Here is an 18,485-nt window from a genome sequence, read left to right on the forward strand (position 1 = left end):
AGGTGCCCGCCACAACGCCCGGCTATTTTTTGGTTGCAGCCGTCATTGTTGTTTGGCGGGTCCGGGCTGGATTCAAACCCGCCACCTTAGGTGTATGTGGCGCTTAGCCCGTTGAGCTATAGGCGCCGAGCCAAGAATTTGTGGTTTCTATGAGCTATGGCAGGTGTCCTCAAACTACGGCCCACAGGCCACATGTGGCCCACCTAGGACATTTATCCAGCCTGCCAGGTGTTTTTGCCACCACTGTCTGTCCTGCTTAGCAGCAGACTCATCCCGGGCCCTGCAGTGTGGCCCTCCAACAGTCTGAGGGACAGTGGACTGGCCCCCTGTTTAAAAAGTTTGAGGATCCCTGACGGCATAGCACTCTAGCCAGGGTGCCAAAGTGAGATTCTCTCAAAAATAAATATATAAAAATACAGTGAGAAGTGATTTTAGTTAGTGGCCAGGGCTGAGACCCTGTGAGTCCAAACTGTTACCTCAGGACTCCGGCAGGCCACTTAACATCTCTGGGCCTCAGTTTCTCCATCTCAAAGATAGAGATCACTTTTTTTCACTTCCTCAGGATAAAGAATTGTCTACTCAGCATGTGATACCAAATATGAATATTTATTTGTTGAGCAGTAAGTGGATATTCTGAGTGGAGACAGAAAAGTGGAGGAGAAAACCAGCAGGCTCCGGCTACAATGTTTCAGCGTCATCAATACTGAAATGTATCTGGTCCCTGGTCAGCCTGGAGCTCAGAGGAAGAAATAACTTTCCCAAAGCCCACACCATAGTGAGTGGCTGAGCTGGATTTGAACTCAGGCCACTCACAAAGGACTTTCATTTATGTCTCTACTGTCTCTTTCGTGATAGCATTTCTTGAATTTTAGGCCAAGGGAAGAGTGTTTGCCTATCTTTAAGGGTGGCCCTTGCAACAGCTTGTTCTAAATGCTGTGGTGGGCAGGTGCTTTTCATGCAATGTTTTCCAAATTTTCTATTCTCCACCTCGTCAGTAAATAAATTGAGGCATCCTCCTTCCCAGTGGTTTATCTGTATTTATAAATTTATGTGGATGAACTGTGATACTAGGAAATTACATGCCTGCATAAGATAGAAATTTCAAACAACAAATATGTACCAGAAAACAATTATAACAAATAGTTACTTTCTAAATCCACTATGGAATAAAACCCTCTCCTTTGGAGTATGCTTATTTAATCAGTAGGCACAGCCTTTTGTGCAGGATTTTTTTTTTTTGAGACAAAGCCTCAAGCTGTCCCCCCTGGGTAGAGTGCTGTGGCATCACAGCTCACAGCAACTCCTGGACTTAAGTGATTCTCTTGCCTCAGCCTCCCAAGTAGCTGGGACCACAGGTGCCTGCCACAACACCTGGCTATTTTTTGGTTGTAGTTGTCATTGTTGTTTGGTAGGCCCAGGCTGGATTCGAACCTGCCAGCTCTGGTGTATGTGTCTGGTGCCTTAGCCACTTGAGCTATAGGTGCTGAGCCTGTGCAGGATGTTAAACTGAGGCTTGGAGAGGTTGTTTCACTGGCCTCGGGTCTTTTTTTTTTTTTAGACAGAGTCTTACTCTGTCACCCTTGGTAGAATGCTGTCGCGTCATAGCTCACAGCAATCTCAAACTCTTGGGCACAAGTGATCTTCTTGCCTTATCCTACTGAGTAGTTGGGACTACAGATGCTTGCCACAATACCTGGCTATTTTTAGAGATGGGGTCTCACTCTTGCCCACCTGCCTTGGCCTCCTAGAGTGCTGGGAATACAGGTGTGAGCCACCGCACCTGGCCTTTGCCTGGTGTTCCTGGCTCTGAAGCCTTGGTTCTGCTTTTTCTTTCTCTTCATTTCCTAGAAACTGGGCATTGACTCAGCTGAATTTCCTGTAGCTTGTAGCACTTAATTGAATGGGAATTAGCAGATGGATTCACCTTGCTTCCTGGCGAGGGGTTTGCCCACAGTTGCTCCTGGGCAGCAGGTGAGGGTGAGCCCAGCCCCAAATATCTCACCCCACCCTTCATGAAGAACTTGTGGCTAGTCTTGGCTGTCCCCTTCAGAGAAAGAAACATCAGAAATCTGCAGGATTCCTCAGCCCCTTGGTGGTGCAAACAGCATAGGTTTTTGAAGTCCTACGGATGTGATTTAGAATCCTAATGTAGCTCAGCTGCCTTATCTGCAAACTGATACCATTTTTTTCATCATTAGGATGTCTGTAGAAAGTTAGAAAAAAAATACATAGGTATCTTCCCCATAGATACTCCATAAATGTTCCTTGCTTCCTTGGACTCCCGTGATGCATTGCATTTACCTGGGCCCAAGTGACCTGTACCTAGGCCTTGCCCTCCATCCAGAAGTCTGGGATTCTGGTGATATAAACTTTGGGAGAGCCAGGATCCCAGCCTGTGAGTATTACCTAATCAGGTAAATCATTAAAGCTTTTGCTGACCTGTTCTTCTCTAGCAAGGCCTTGTTAGGAAGCCAGTAGAGATGGGAGAGTACTTGGCCCAGGGAGGGTCAGCTATTGTGGCTGCCCTGCCCTGCCTCAGGCTTCTTTGCTTTGCTTTTTTGCCTCAGGGTCTCCACTTAACCCGCCTAGGACTTATATGTCCATTATCTCCAGGGATCCGCAGAGCTGCCCAGTGGGGACTACACAAGTCATGGTAACTTCATAGTCCAATGAAAAATGACTTCGCCAATGTCACATACTGAGCCTCCTACCCCAAAATACACTGCCAGTCTTCTCAGGAGGACATAAGGGACCAGGAAGGGACCACCCAGCCCATGGCCAGCCCTCCATTTGACAGTGGGGAAACTGAGGCCAGAGAAGGGAAGAGACTTATACAAGATAAAACTATCACAAAAGATTTGAGGTGTTCTATAGTGTTAAAAAAAAAAAAGTTTCTTCTCCATATCCTTGTCCTCTTTTGTTTCTACCCACCCCAAATGAGCAGGAACCCCTACACTTAGGGACTTTCCAAGCTCTTTTTGGATGCAATGGGAGTGTAAAGGTTGGATTTGGCATAACTTGACAACTGAAACTTCTGTGAATGGAAACAAAACAGTAGATGTTCCAACAAAACTGTGACCTTGAAGAAGTGGCTTTCCAAAGTTTCATTCTCTATAAAATGGAGGTTTTGCTACCCTGGGTGATGAGACTGGCTCAGTGCCCTAAATCAGGGTGGTAGCTATTTTAAGTGGAAAGGCCATTTGTGTGGCCAGTTTGGGTGTATAAACCATATAAACAGACCCAAGATGATCCTTGTCCAGTGCTGAGCCTTCCAAGCATTCAACCCCACTTGTTCCGGAGCTGGGTCAGCCCCAAATCCCCCCTAATCAGCTTGTGACTTCAAGGAGCTCAGCTTTGCCCAGTGCCTCCTGGTCACGGGGTATCAGGGCCCAGAGCTCTACTCCAGCACCAGAGGAAGAGGCATCCAGCTCCCCGCTGACCCCGAGACTGGCAGAGCTGGGGAGGACTGGAACAAAGAGGAAAGTGTACAGCGTTGGCTTGGGGCTGTTAACCTTACCCCTTCCCCCACCTCACTCCTGGACATAGAGGTGACAAAGCCACTCTGTCTGCTAACCAATGTCCCCAGGAAGATTGAGGCTGGGAAGCCTGACCAGACTCATGGGCTCAGAGAGGTTGTGTCCAGACCAGCAGGCTCAGCTCTGGCCACCAGAACAAGCCTTCAATTGTTACTTCCTGCCAAGGGAGGGGTGGAGTGGAGCCTGAGGCTCTGTCATCCAGCCACAAGGCCTGGCAGTAGCTAATGTACAAACAGTGGGGTTTTGCAGTGACTGGCAGGGCTCCCGGGCCTCGAACCCAGGCAGAAAGAAGGCAGCGTCCACACTTTTCACGACCTCACTGGCTTTTGCCTCTTCAGGGCCTCTGCAGCCTGGAAGGGGAGAGAGTTCTTGCCAGACCCCAGCTGATGGAGCCTTTGGCTACCAATGGCTCTGCTGGACAGAGCATCTGTCCAAGTTGCCTAGCCTAGAGCTCATCTCCCCTTGCTCTGGCATTTGGGAGAAGGAAGGATAGGGCTACATCGGAAACAGCTCTACCATTAGACCCAAGCCCAACCGCTCCTCTTGTGTTGCTGGGGGTAACACCTACCTCTCTGGGTCAGCTGCACTGAGGTTTGCAGGGAGCATGCAGTTTGTGCAGCAGGCTTAGGTTTTACAGACAGGCTGTACGGCCACAAGCGCCTCTGCTGGAGGAAGCAGTCAGTTGTCTCAGGATGGAACAGTTCCTTGCTAGCGGAAAGAAAAAAAGAAAGAGCCATCCTAGACTCCTTGAGTGCCCAGCTATGGCCATTCTTCCTAAGGACCTCCTGCCCCTGGGTAGGTGCCTTCTTGGGCTCCCTGTTGTATGTGATAAGTTGGGGTGGCCCTCACAGCTATACTAAAGTTACCCCTACAGGGTCCTGGCCCTAAGTACCTGGCGTGCTGCTCTGGGCTCACCTTGCCTCCATCACACAGCTCTGGGTGCTACCTATGGGCACGGCCAAGAGTGCCACTTTATCACAGCCACACCATTGAAGTGGTCGAAGCTGATCATGAAGACCAGCATCTCAGCAGTCATGGCTAGCATCGCTGCCACCTACAGCCTGATGGTAGAAGTCCTCATCACCAGCTCCCTGAACAGTGAATGGATGGCATTAGCATCTCCAGGAGTTCCTTCCAGCTGCATGCTGGCCTGAATGTGAGATTAAGTGGGCAGCAGCCGGCTTTACCACCATCCTGGGGAACTCCAGCATACAGGGCACTGCCCAGAATCCTGGCTATTTGTGGGGATGTTTCCGATCCTCATCTTTGCTTCATGGTCTCACTTCTTCCCACAAGTGAGCTTGAAGTAGCCCCTCCTCAAGCTCACTGGCCTCAACATATGATATTGAGATCACTCCCCTTCCTCATTCCTGAATGAGCAGCCAATGGATGCATATGGTGGGGCAGCTGCCCCTCAGTTGTTGGTCTTAGGGGTGTACCATGTCCCAGTCTATCATCTGTTGGCCCCATCCTGGCCTCTGCCTGCCCTGTGCTGTGGACGTCTGGGCCCTCTCATCACCCATCCTACCCACACCCATCTAGAGTGTCATTTTCCTCTTCACTAGATGTTTCTTTGTAAAAGATCTGGCCTATTCATATGTCCGAGGGGTACTCCTCCTTCTCCCAGCTATATAAATCTTTAACTAGAGTGTTGCATTGTGGTATTACCATTCGCTCTAAGACTTCCTTGGATGGAACCACCCTCCCTTTGTCCTGGGCCTACCAGGCCCTAGTGCCCAATAAAGTTCTCAGATGTGACTGGAAAAATATTCCTGGATTTTTTTTTTAAGTTACAGAAGTTATAGAACCAACTATAAAGAAGGATTAAAAAAATGAAATAATAGGGCAGTGCCTGTGGCTCAAAAGGAGTAGGGCGCTGGCCATATGCCAGAGGTGGTGGGTTCAAACCCAGCCCCAGCCAAAAAAAAAAAAGAAAGAAAGAATAAATGTCTCCCAGTTGTGAAGGTTTGGTATTTACCCTCATGGATCACTTTTGTGCATATGTGGATGCATGCCTATAAATGTCATGTATGTGTAATTGGATCACACTTTCTAAATAGTTATGTGTGGCCTCACCCTTAGAGGTAAACACTTGCAGTGTTTCTCTGCACATACAAGCAAGTGTCATTATACTAGTTCATTAACCTCTCCTTCCTTACAAACATGTACATCATATACACATTGTACCTTGCTTTTTATCCCTCAATAATCTACCCTGGGGATCTTTTCATAACAAGTACATACAGATGTGTTGCATTTTTTCCAACAGCTGCATAATATTCCATTACAGGCATGTCAGACTATGATTAAGAAATAGCATTCCAGCTGGGGACGATGGCTCATGCCTGTAATCCTAGCACTCTGGGAGGCCAAGGCAGGAAGATTACTTGATATCAGGAGTTCGAGACCAGCCTAAAAGTGAGACTATCTCAAAAAAAAAAAAAAAAAAACCAGAAAAATTAGCTGGATGTGATGGTTTGCACCTGTAGTCCTTCTTACTCGGGAGCCTGAGATGGGAGAATTGCTTGAGGCCAGGAGTTTGAGGTTGCAGTAAACTATGGTGACACCATTGCTCTAACTTGAGTCACAGAGTAAGACCCTGTCTCAAAAAAAAAAAAAAAAAAAAGAGGCCAGCTCAGTGACTCATACCTATAATCCTAGCCCTCTGGGAGGCCGAGGTGGGTGGATTGCTTGCACTTAAGAGTTCGAGACCAGTCTGAGCAAGAGTGAGACCCTGTCTCTACTAAAAATAGAAAAACTAGCCAGGCATTGTGGCAGGCACCTGTAGTTGCAGCTACTGGGGAGGCTGAGGCAAGAGGATCACTTGAGCCCAAGGTGGTTGTGAGCTATGACGCCACAGCACGATAGCCAGGATGACAAAGTGAGACTCTGTCTCAAAAAAAAAAAAAAAAAAGAAAAAAGCTAGCATCCTCACCTTTGTTCTTCATACCACTCACCACCTGATGTACCAAATGTCTTTATTTTCTGCCCCAGCCCCCAATTAAAATATCAAGTTCCATAGGCAGGGATTTGATTTAGTTAATCACTGTATCCCCATGGACCAGGACAGTATCAGGGACATGCATTCAGGCATAATCTTTGCTTAGTAATGTGATTTATCCTTAGAAAATCTTCTTTTATGAAGAACTGAACCTTTAGGGGAAGGGACTTCTTTTTAAGGTCACACAAGTAGAGAAGCTAGGACTTGAATGTGTCTGCTGAGAGTGATAGTGACCATTGCATGTGCACAGTCTTATCAAATTAATTTTATCTTTGTTTAAGTAGTGCACGTCTCACCACTGATTGTGTACTTTCTCAGGGGTGTCACTTTCTCCAGGGTCTAGATCCTGATTTGAGGCCCTGACTCACTGCCCAAGTCATTTACATTTAATTTCTTATTGTAGGATCCACATCTCAAGTTATTTAAGGAAGATCATTTGGTTTTGCCTGGAAGGCTTTGGAAATCCAGTGCAGTTCATGCATTGGGTTTACTCAGGGCACCTGGGGCTTAAAGCAGAGATTGACTAACTTTTTCTTTCTTTCTTTTTTTTTTTTTTTTAGAGACAGTCTCACTTTGTCACCCTCAGTAGAATGCTGTGGTGTCACAGCTCACAGCAACCTCCACTTCTTGGGCTTAGGCGATTCTCTTGCTTCAGCCTCCCAAGTAGCTGGGACTATAGGTGCCTGCCACAATGCCCGGCTATTTTTTTGTTGCACTTTGGCCAGGGATGGGTTTGAACCCACCACCCTTGGTATATGGGGCCAGTGCCCTACTCACTGAGCCACAGGCGCCACCCAGATTAACTTTTTCTATCAAAGGGCCAGATAGTAAATATTGTCACCTTTGTGGGCTATCTGGTCTCTGTCTGCACCAGCCACTCAGCTTCTTTGTGATTGTAACACAAAAGCAGCTGTAAACAATAAACAAATGTGGCAGTATTCCCATCAAACTTGTTAGTCACACAAATTTGAATTTAATATAATTTTTACGTACCCCCAAATATTAGATGACATCTTTTTTTTTTCCCCAAAAAATGTAAAGCCCATTCTTAGCTGGCAAGTTGGGTTTGGTCCATGAACCATAGTTTGACAACCTTGGCTTGGAGCAAAATGCAGTAAAGTATCCCAAAGGTGTCTGAGCTTGAGCCTGGGTGGTCTTGGCTCAGAGCCGGCAAGGCTCAGAGAGTTGCTGGGATGGAATGTGACCTAAATAGAAAGTACCAGGTAGAAACTTTGTTTCCTTCAGGAACCAGCACCCAGAAGCAAGGGGGAGGACCTGAGCAGGAATAGAAGGCATAGAATTTGGCTTCAGAAACTCTCAACTAGGCTCGGCGCCTATAGCTCAACCGGCTAAGGCGCCAGCCACGTACACCTAAGGTGGCGGGTTCGAATCCCCAGCCCGGACCCGCCAAACAACAATGACGGCTGCAACCAAAAAATAGCCGGGCGTTGTGGCGGACGCCTGTGGTCCCAGCTACTTGGGAGGCGCAGGCAGGAGACTCGCTTGAGCCCAGGAATTGGAGGTTGCTGTGAGCTGTAATGCCATGGCACTCTGCCCAGAGGGACAGCTTGAGGCTCTGTCTCAAAAAAAAAAAAAAAAAGAAACTCTGAACTAGAAGCTTCCACGAAGCCGAGTTATGTACTTTTTCCTCTCCAGGCCTCCCATGAAGTGGGAGAAATCTCTCTCCCAGAGTGTGTTCAGTGGTGGTTAAATCAGGATGTGTGAGCAGCCACTGGCAGGGTGCCTATCACCTGGCTGGTGCTGCTGATAAACAACTCAAGGCTGCAGTAGGGTAGCAGCAGGAGGTTTGGTCTTGCAAGAGTCTTGAGATCATTGGAAGGCTTGAAGGATATGGCTTCAAGAGTAGCCAGTGCCTGAGGTCACCTGAAGGTCAGGCTTCCAACTGTTAGCCCATCACTCTACTTTCTGAAAAGACTTGGCAGGATGGAAGGAGTCAGAGGGTAAAAACACCAGGCTAGGAAACCAAAGAACTTGAATCTGAGCCCTGGCTTCTATTTGCTGAGTACCCTGGGCACTTGTCCTCTGACCTCAGACTACGCATCTATCAAATGAGAATGTTTGAGCAATCTGCAATTTCTGGAGCTTCTTACTTTGTTCAAATGAAATCTTAAAAAAGAAACATACAACAAAATAAGTAAAAAGGGAGCTGGCCTGGATCAGGTAAATCCTGTCTCTCCCCCCTCCCCCCAGGTCCCACCATGCTCCAGTCCACCTCAGGAAACTGGGCAGCAGTGGGAGGAGGACAAGATGGAGTGACATCTGGATTCTGCCAGCTCTGGGCCCCTCCTCTCACTGAGAACACCCTGAGTGGCGGTGGCCATGTGCCCTCCCTCTGCCAATATTGACTAGAGAACTAGCATGCCGTGCTGAGGAAGGACGTATATACGGGTCAGAAGGCCAGGGTGTGTGACGAGTTACGTGAAGGGGCCAGAGCCATCCGGCATCCCAGCCTGTGGGAGGAGAGGTACCTGATGCTAACACCTGGGTGATGGCTTCCTGGAAGAGGAAGAGCTCAGTGCACCTTGGGACACCCAAAATTGGGATAAGGAGTTTGGACATGAGATAGTCCAGGCGTTTGCTGAACTGAGGGGACCATATCACTCCTAGGAGAGTCAGGATTTGATCTGCGTCTACCTGACATCAGAGGTCTGTCCTCTACAGACAGCCCTGTAGGCTTGGAATGAGAGTTTTGGGGGTTACTTTTAGCCTCTTTTCCCAGAGTTCTGATGTTCCAGCATTCATCAAGGCTTTGATAAATGGCTGAGTTCAGTTAAACACTGGTCTGGCAAAACTGATAAACATAGGACCAGTTTTGCCCAAAAGCCCAATTGAAAAATAATGGGTTTTGGGATGGTTTGCTGCCCCTTCCCTGGTCACTCTGGCTGCAGAGATGATAAGACTCAGGTCCTATTCTTAAGGAATTCCCAGTCTGAGTGGCAGATAGGCAGTAAACTGGAAACTGCAGAGGACGTAGCAAGGGCAAAGGCCTGGATGAGCATGGAATGTTCTAGAAGACGGCCCCATCCTTGGGGTGGTGATGGCTGCTAGGGGAGGGGTTTCTAAATTCTGAGCTCTACATTGCTCACCACCTCTAAAATAAGAATTCCACAAGAAAGCCACGGCTGTGGGGTTTGTACCTCTTCTCTAAATTGTCACCAACGAGTCCATCACTGTGACACCAAAAGGAATTCATGTTGAATAAATGGCTTTCATTCCTGTGAGTCAGTTCCAGCCACAGGCTGGGGTCCTGAGGCAGATGGGACTATGGTGGCCTGATGAAGGGTGACCTGCTATCCTTCCATGATTCAGTGTACACTTGCCATGGGAACTCTGCCAGGATCTATGGTGGGGACTAACATGGACACCTTGACAGCAGGCCTTTCAAGAAGGAACTTGCACCTCCATTTTCTAGGTGAGGAAACCAAGGCCCAGAAGTTATCAAATATCTCAACCCCAAGATGAAAGGAAGCAGCTTCCTGCGTTTAAACCTGGGTCTGTTGATTCTAAGTCCAGTTCAGCAATGATCAAGCTAGCTGTGGTGGGTGCAGGGGTTGGGGGGAAGATGGGGGCCTGGCTATGTGACTGGCCTTGGTGCCATGTGCCTGCAGAGGAGCTGGGGCCATGCCCCTCCCCTTGCACCTAGCACCCTGTTTCTTAATCTGGCTGATCAGCCCATTTCTTCCCCCTGCACATACTGTTCTGTCTACCTGGAACATAACCTCGCCACTGCCTTCCCACTTGGCAGGCTCCCTGCATGTCCTTCACAGTCCAACTACAATGTCACCTCTTGAGAACCCATCTTTGATTGACCCCAGGCAAAGTCAGAAGTCTCTCCCTCCAGGGTACCCACCGTGCCTGCCTCGTTCTTCCCCCTTATCATTTTACCTTTCTGCACTAACCATCCCATTGGACTGCAAGCCCCTTCGTTTATGTCAGAACTGTCTGTTTCAGCCAGGGCGGCAGCTGGAGCATGGGTCACTGAGTGTGTCACTGAGTCCTAAATCAGCAGCCTGGCTGGGTGGAGGTGGATATAACCCAGGACATGGGTGGGCAAGTTCTCTAAAGTGCAGTTTGTCCTTGGCTCAACCTAGCAGCCCCCACTGCTCAGCAGGGTCCCCAGAATGACCTCAAAAACCCAAGACCCCTGGAATATCAGAGCTGGACTTAAAACAGGCCTCTAATAATAGTACCAGCACCACACAGCCACTGCCTCGGTGTCATTCATTCTACCAAGGTAATTTTTGCCATATCCATGAAGCATCTGCATTATTTTTCACTTAACGTTCTATTTAAATTGCTTTGTTCTAAGTAAATTTTGAATAGGTGATCTAGTCACATGGTTCAGAATTCAAAAAGAATGTAAAAGGACATACAGTGAAGTCTTTCACCCTGCCCCCAAGTAGTGGTCCGCCAGGGTACAATGTTACCTTTCCTGTACATTCTTTTGAATAGATGTATATGTTCTCCCCATCCCCCAGTCAAAATTATTTTTTGCAAAGGTAGTATACAATGCACACACTGCTCTGAAGTTTGCCTTTTATTTAATGCTCTAATTTGGAGAATATCCCAAATGAATATAAAAGGGGTTTTATTTTGATTTATTCCATTATATAACTATGCTACATTTTATAAAATCATGGGTTTGCATTCCTCATTTTTTATCTATTCTAATATGTACTAGAAAAACATAGTATATATGGTTTACATACCATAAGTATCACACTCTGACAACCCTGGGCTAATGCGTTTGTAATGCACAGACAGAAAGCCCAGCACATATTGGAGTCCAAGAGTCACTGTCCCTTGACACTATGCCCTCTTGGGTAATAATGCTTAATGCCTTACCACAGCCTCTTTGTTAATCCCAATGTCCACCCTATGAGTTAGGCTTGGCCCAGTGCATGGTGTGGGCCCATGGGAGCCGGGGGGGGGCTAGTGCTCCCTGCCCACTCAGAATCAACAGCCCTGGGGCTGAAGCTCCCCAGAGTTGAAAGAACGGGGACAACTCTGGGGGGAAGGGTGTCTTTTAAGTTGGACAATAAAGGACAGGATTTAGAAGGAATGGAGACCCTCTTGGCACAAGGAAAGCCCCAGCATAGAGAATGAATGTCCAGAGGCTGGCCAAGGAGCTGCCAGGTAGACAGACCAGTGGAAAGGAAGGACCCAGCATTGTGACGTGTGGCTTCTAGAGAATGAAAAGACCATACCAGGAATTTGCTTAACAGCTATGTGCAATGCTATCTGTGGTGATCTTGAAGTCAGGGCTGGTTCTGGCTTCCACTTTCTGGGTAGAGAAAGGGACCCACGGCAAGGACGCTGACAAGCTGAGACTTCCCTCCCCTGGTGTTAGTCCCCAGCCTGGTGTGGTGCATGCAGTGAATGCCAGCTGTCTCTTTGGTGTGCCCACCCCAGCTCCATTCTGCCACAGCCAGTTCAGGGCCTGTCTAGTTTCATATTTCTTATCTTCTTCATTTTAAAAGCTGCAAAGAGTCTAACAAGGCAGACACTTGGCTGGCCTCTCACTCATCTGTGGCTAAGCAGGGCCCTAGGCTACTGGCCCCTTCCCTCTGCTGCTTCATGCCCTTGGCCTTGGGAGGATAGAAGCAAACCAACCTTTTTCTCCCCAGCCCTTTACCCGTTGGACATATCTTGGCCCAACAGCCTTATTCACCTTGTGTCAGGTACTTTTCCAAAGCACATTCCTGCCTGGTATATCATCTGTGTCCAAATAACCTTGGGAAGATCATGGCCTGGGGATCATTGCCATGAGGGGCACTGGGTTGGGAGTCCAGAGCCCTGAGTTCTAGCCACGGCTCTACTGCAGATCCCTGAGTGAACCAGAGCCTGGCTCTCCCTTTCAGAGCTCAGTCCCTGCCCTGTGAACAGCGGGAAGGGGAGGGCAAGGTAGGACCACATTTCCAATGCTGACAAGTGTGACTATTCCCATTTTGCAGACTAGCAAATAGAGGATGGGGGAAGAGTGATGCAAGGGTGACAGAGCCTGCTGGAATTCACAGAGCAAACAGGCAGATGTGTTGAAATCAGAATCCTGCAGCTGGTGCTCTAAAACCAGGGCGTCTCCCTCCATTATACTGCTCTTGCCACATCATTAGACCCCACTCGCCTAGAAGGGTTGGGTCCTGGGCCTTCTGGAGCCCAGGGATGGCTCCAGCAGGGTAATGAGACCCCAGAGAATTCAAGGCTTCTCCTTCTCTCCCCAAGCCTGGCTACAGAGAGAGAAGACCCTACTTCCCCCTCCCTCCCTAGGAAAAGTTCTGGCCAGCTCAGTGTCTAGAAGTTAGCTGGGCTGGTTTGGGCACCTAAAGTCAGGAAGTAGCCCAATTTCCTGGTGTAGTGCCAGAAGCCAGGCAAGATATCTGAACATGGGAACCTGCCAGCCCAGCCCTGCCCTGTAGTAACCTGGGCCCAGACATGCCTATGACAGTATGGTGTGTTTCTTTGCAGAAGCTGACGGGTCGCCTCATGCTGGCCGTGGGAGGGGCAGTGCTTGGCTCCTTGCAATTTGGCTACAACACTGGAGTCATCAATGCCCCCCAGAAGGTAAGTACTGTGCCATCCTTGGCTTATAGACACCAACTTGCTCTGTTGCACACTGCACATGCCCACAGGCTCACACTGCCACCTGGGTATCAGAGTCACTTACGTCAACTCACTGTCTGCCTCCCCAGCCAATTACGTGGCCAGACCATGTCAGAGACTCTGGGCTTTGGCCTTGGAATCTCAGGGATGCAGAATTCTAGAATTTCAAGACCTACAGAATCTTGGGGTCTTTATAGGGCCTCTTGACCAACTTCACACTCAACACAGACATTCATAATCAGAGTAATGCCTAGTATAATGAGGCTGCATTTCTATGGTACTCTGAGGCTGCAGCACTATCAGACAGGCAGTTGACAGTCACCACCCCCAGACTGCTTAATCCACCAGCCACTTACCCCCAGGGGTTCTGAAGCCTGTGCCTCTACCCCCCAAGTAGTAAACACCCTAGTAAGCATCTATATCCAACTCTCTCCCCCTGGAGGCCCTGTGCTAGTCAAAGCGAAAATGGTGTTTTGCCCCAGGGAACCACAGTGGGTAGAGGTCTGAGCTGACTTCCTTCTCCCCACAGTGTATTCGAGATCTGTCCTCACTTATTTATTTGGACTAGAAGGGACCCAAGCCATGCCTTCCAGCCCCACCTACTTGGTTTAGTGAGGAAGGAAGAGGAAAAGGGGATGGGGACAGCAACAGAAAAGGAAACTGGCAGAGTCCTTCCTCTGTACTAGGCATTTTGCATGTATTTATGAGGTTGGGCAGCAATTTCTATAATATGCACCCGGAAACTGAGGCCCAACCAGATAAAATGACCAATAGGTCCAAGGTCATATAGCTACTGAATAGTGGAGTTAGAAGCCAAGCTGTGTTGTTTCCACAACCTCAGGCTGTCTTCCTAACCTACTGGCTAGTCTGTTTAAAGTCTGTACTTTCCCAGGGAGAATAGACCATGCATGGGCAGCCCTCTTGTCAGGACCAATTCATTGTCCAGATAGGCGAGGCTAAGAAAGTGACTGTGGCTGGCTCCCGGGGTTCAGGGGCCTGTTTGGAGGAGCTGAGTAGTGTCTGGAATCAGAGCTGGGCTTCTTCCAAACCCACAGAGAGTGGCTGTGGGGGCCACACCCAACACTGAGGAGCAGGTCACCAGGAAGGCTTGGCCTGCTGAGTCATGTTCAGCTGCAGGGGAGGTGACAGGACTTTTCCAAGTTCGCCTGGCATGGCAACCCTGGGCCCATGCTTGGAACAACCCCAAGCTCCGCTTTGCTAAGGCCTCTGGACAGCCTTTGTCAGAGCGCATACTTCGGAGCTGGTTCCCTTTGGAAATACTTACAGGTGGAAAGTCTGCAAGATGGACTGGGAGGAACCAGGAAGGTTGAGCTCTCGACCTTGGTTGCACATTGGGGTGCCCTGGATACCCTTAGATTCTGATTTAATTGGTCTGAGATGCTGTTTGGACATTGAATTTAAAAGCTTCCCAGCTAAGTCTAATGTGCAGCCAAAGCTGAGAGCTACTGGAGTTAGTGACATCTCAACTATGATCGCTAGTGAGTTCATGACAAAACTAGGACCCTAACTAAGGTCAGGATAGAGAAGGAGTTTTTCAGAAACAGAACAGGCTTAGGATCAGCAGGAGGCCTGCAAAGGTGGGAGGAAAATTCTCAGAGGAGAGAAAGCCTGGAAGGCACCACAGGGTGAATAGTTTGGTGTGTCACTAGGTGAATGGGAGCGGAGGGAAAGCTGGGGAGCCCAGCAAGGTAAGCCAGCACCGGACCACAAAGGGCCTTGAGGGCATGACATGGTGCAATCAGAAGGGGCATGTGGGTACCAGCATGCAGGCAGAGCTAGGGAGTGTGGACTTCAGCAGGAGCACACTAGGGCCCCACTGAAGAGGAAAGGCATGATGAGACTTGCATTTTAGGAAAATGATTCATGCATCTGATACTGTGGGTTGGATCTAAGAATGTGAGACTAGAGATGGAAACCAGTGAGAAAGCTGCTGTTGTGTTAGTGATATAAAAACAAACCCTCAGCCAGGAGTGGTGGCTCACGCCCCTGATCCTACCACTCTGGGAGGCTGGGGCTAGGAGCATTGCTTGAGCTCAGGAGTTTGAGACCAGCCTGAGCAAGAGTGAGACCCCATCTTTACTAAAAATAGAAAAATTAGTTGGGAGTTTGTGGCAGATGCCTGTAGTCCCAGCTATTTGGGAGGCCGAGACAGGAGTATCATTTTGAGCCCAAGATTTTAGGTTGCAGTGAACCAGCCTGGGTGACAGAGCACGACCCTGTCTCCAAAAAGAAAAAGAAAAAATAGTCAGGCATGGTGGTACACACCTGTAATCTCAGCTCTTGGGAGGCTGAAGAAGGAGAAATCACTGGAGCTGAGGAGTTTGAGGTTGCAGCGAGCCATAATGATTCCATTGCACTATACCCTAGGTGACAGAATAAGACTCTTTCTCAAACAAACAAACAGAAAAACTCTTAGAAAAATGGACAGGATTTTGTCATCAATCAGTTCAGTGTGAGAACAAAAAAGAGGAGTTTAAACATGGTTCCTAGGTTTCCAGCATGGGTGATCTATGGCATTGAGGAGGAGCAGATAGGTAGCTGTGGGATGTACAGGAATTGAAGCTTGGGTAACACAGCTAACAGTGTACAGGTGGGCATGTTTCGTAGACCCAGGCTGGAGAAAATTCAAGAGTAGTTCATTGACATCCAAATGGGAGTAGAGGGAAATCTCAAAAGAAAACAAAGATCAAGCCCCCAGAAAACATTCCCACTGATATAAGAGGAATCTAGGTAGAAAAAGAAGAGCTGGTATCTCTAAAGCCAGGAGATGAAAACCTCACAAGACGGAAGGAGAATGGAAGCTTCTGAAGGGCCAGGGTATTTGATTCCTGTACTGCCATGTCTCTAGAGCCTAGAATGGTGCCTGTTTTATAGTAATGGGCACTCAGCCAGTGGTGAGTTGATGAACAAAGTGCAGGAAAGTTGTCAGATGTCCCAGGGGTTGCACTGAATGAAAGCCCTCTACACAGAGGGCATGGTGGCCTTGCAGCCACTAAGACTGGTTTGGTGCTGGCAGAAGCCTCACTGCTGGGTTGTAGTGAGAGGCCGCTGGGGAAACACAAAGACGCTCCTTCCAAGGACCTTGGTGGAGAAGGGAGAAGAGGTCAGGGGGAGCTGGGAGGGTTGTGTGGCTAGTGGTTTTTTTAAATGAAGACTTTATTGTTAAACATATTGAGAGGAATTAGCCGAGGAGTACAGGGTGCAGATAAGGAATTAGGGGTAGGTCTTCCAGGCAGGTGGTGTTGGAGCAGGAGGGAGGGGCTGCCTTTGGCCTAGAGGGACTAAGAGACTCCTTAAGATCTGGGCAAATCTGAGATGAAGTTTTTTGAAGCCTGAGGCCTCCTATCTAATCAGAACTAGGCAAGAGGTTAGAATTGTGGCAGAACCACTGACCAAGGCGTCACACCAGGGCCAGTGGGCAGCACAAAGGGCCCGTCGGAGACTGTAAACTGCATTTATAGGAGCATTTGTGGGCACCTGTCCAAAGGTCTTTTCAGAAACCAGCCTCTGCGGACCAAAGCTGGAGAGGTGAGTGGCCAGAATGGAAAACACATGCTGCAATCTAGCGGCGTTTCCGGGGCAAGCACTCAGTCTGTTTACTTTTGCACTTTACAAACACTTGTCACAAGCCTGGCTATAGCTTTTCCAACCAGGAGCAGATTAGAAATGATAAATTTAACATGTAAGGAGAGGAAAGAAGGGGCTCAAGAATAAAAACGCAAGTGCAGCTCAGAGCCAGCATGTAGTAACAGAACAAAGCAACCACAGGTGCAGGGTAGGTGCGGAAGGCATTTCCCAGGACGGCACTGGGCATTGATTTGGCCTACACTTAGGTTCACCCAGGGCACCCAGCCTGTGCCACCCACAGGCCTAGAAGTGAAAGGAAAGGAAGAGAGCTCTGAGCACAGCAGGCACATCCTGCCCCCGGGAAGGTGCCTCAGCTCTGTCTCTGCCCTCGAGGACTCACTCTCCAGAGGAGTGGGAGAGACCCTTGGATCTCTCTGGGAAAGCTTCAGTATAATTAATGGGGCTTCAAGGTGTTGTGAGAGAAATAGGGAGCCACTAATGGTAGGGTGGGGGTGATGGGAGAGATAGTAAGGGTATCGATAAGGACATGGCAAGCCAAGCTAGACCTTGAGTGAGTTGGCCTCATGGGGAGGAAGGCATCCAGGCATTGGGAACGGCTTGCTCCAAGATGTGGTGGCCTGCAGTGTTCCTCTGATGCAGAGTTGCCAACTGCCTGCCCTGGACACATCAACTTCCCTGCCTTCTGGGGAGAACTTCTCTTAGAATCGAGCACTGGGTTGCCTACTCTCAAGAAGAGACTTTGTTCCATGAACAATAGGGATGTCGGTTCTGCTATTAATTACCAGAAGTAAATTCTCTTCCATAAAACAGGCCCCAAAGGGCTTCCTCCTGGAAGTGGTTAATCTTAATATTATCTTAAATGGTTTACAGAGCACCTCCCCATAAATTATCTCCTCAAGGCAGCCCTATAAAGACAGGTGGAGCTGAGATTACCTTCCCCCTCTCATAAATGAGAAAACTGAAGCTAGGTGAGGTCATTTGGAAAGTGAGGCTGAGCTAGAGTTGGGCTCAGGCCTTGCACCTCCCCCACCTTATGTGCCACCCCTGCCCCACACCGTAAGCAGTGATGACCTCCCTCTCCCCAGCAGAGGAGATGAGGCCAGCCACAGAGGGAGTGAATTAATGAACAAGGGCATCCTGACCGCCATACTGGGCTGGTCTGAGCACTACCTTTCCCATCCTCAGATGGCTAAGCTGCCAAAAGAGATGATGACTAATGGCCATTGAGAAACCATGAAGTCCTGGCCAAGGGACAGTGTCAGGCATGTCTGAGAATAAGGAATGCTCAGAACCCAGAGAATCTGGGCTTGAAGGGGCCTGATGGCCCATTGGCTCAGCCCCACCTTGTTTGCCAAAGGAGGAATCTTGTCTGCAGAGGAGGTGACGTCTGCCCGAGACAACCCAGCTTAGTAAGCGAAAGAACTAAAAGGGGCTAGAGGCATGACCTACCTGCCAACCCAAGCCCTCTTACCCCTTGGCTGAGCTGGGCTCCAGGCAGCCTTTCCTTATCTCTCTTACATCCAAAGAGTTCTGGGGCCCCTCTCCCTTTTGTTCATCACCACTACCACAAACCTTTGCATCTTACTCTGCGTGCCAGGCATTGTTACACTTGCTCTAGAAATAGTAATTCAGTTTTTCCTCATAAGAACCCCATTAGGTAGACAACATATCCCTGGTTTTTTTTGTTTGTTTGTTTGTTTGTTTGGAGTTTTTGGCTG

General features: G+C 48.7%; 1 protein-coding gene across 1 annotated transcript in view; it reads left to right on the forward strand.

The window, feature by feature from the left end:
• Positions 1-18,485, forward strand: part of SLC2A1 (solute carrier family 2 member 1) — a 33,547-nt gene that overhangs the window by 2,374 nt on the left and 12,688 nt on the right. Inside the window, exon 2 of the mRNA XM_003798954.3 lies at positions 13,024-13,119. Within this exon, the coding sequence (XP_003799002.1) occupies positions 13,024-13,119 (96 nt within the window). The remainder of the gene's footprint in view (positions 1-13,023; positions 13,120-18,485) is intronic.

This window comes from Otolemur garnettii, unplaced genomic scaffold (genome assembly GCF_000181295.1).
Source record: "Otolemur garnettii isolate 467f Iridium unplaced genomic scaffold, OtoGar3 scaffold00144, whole genome shotgun sequence".
Classification (NCBI taxonomy): domain Eukaryota; kingdom Metazoa; phylum Chordata; class Mammalia; order Primates; family Galagidae; genus Otolemur; species Otolemur garnettii.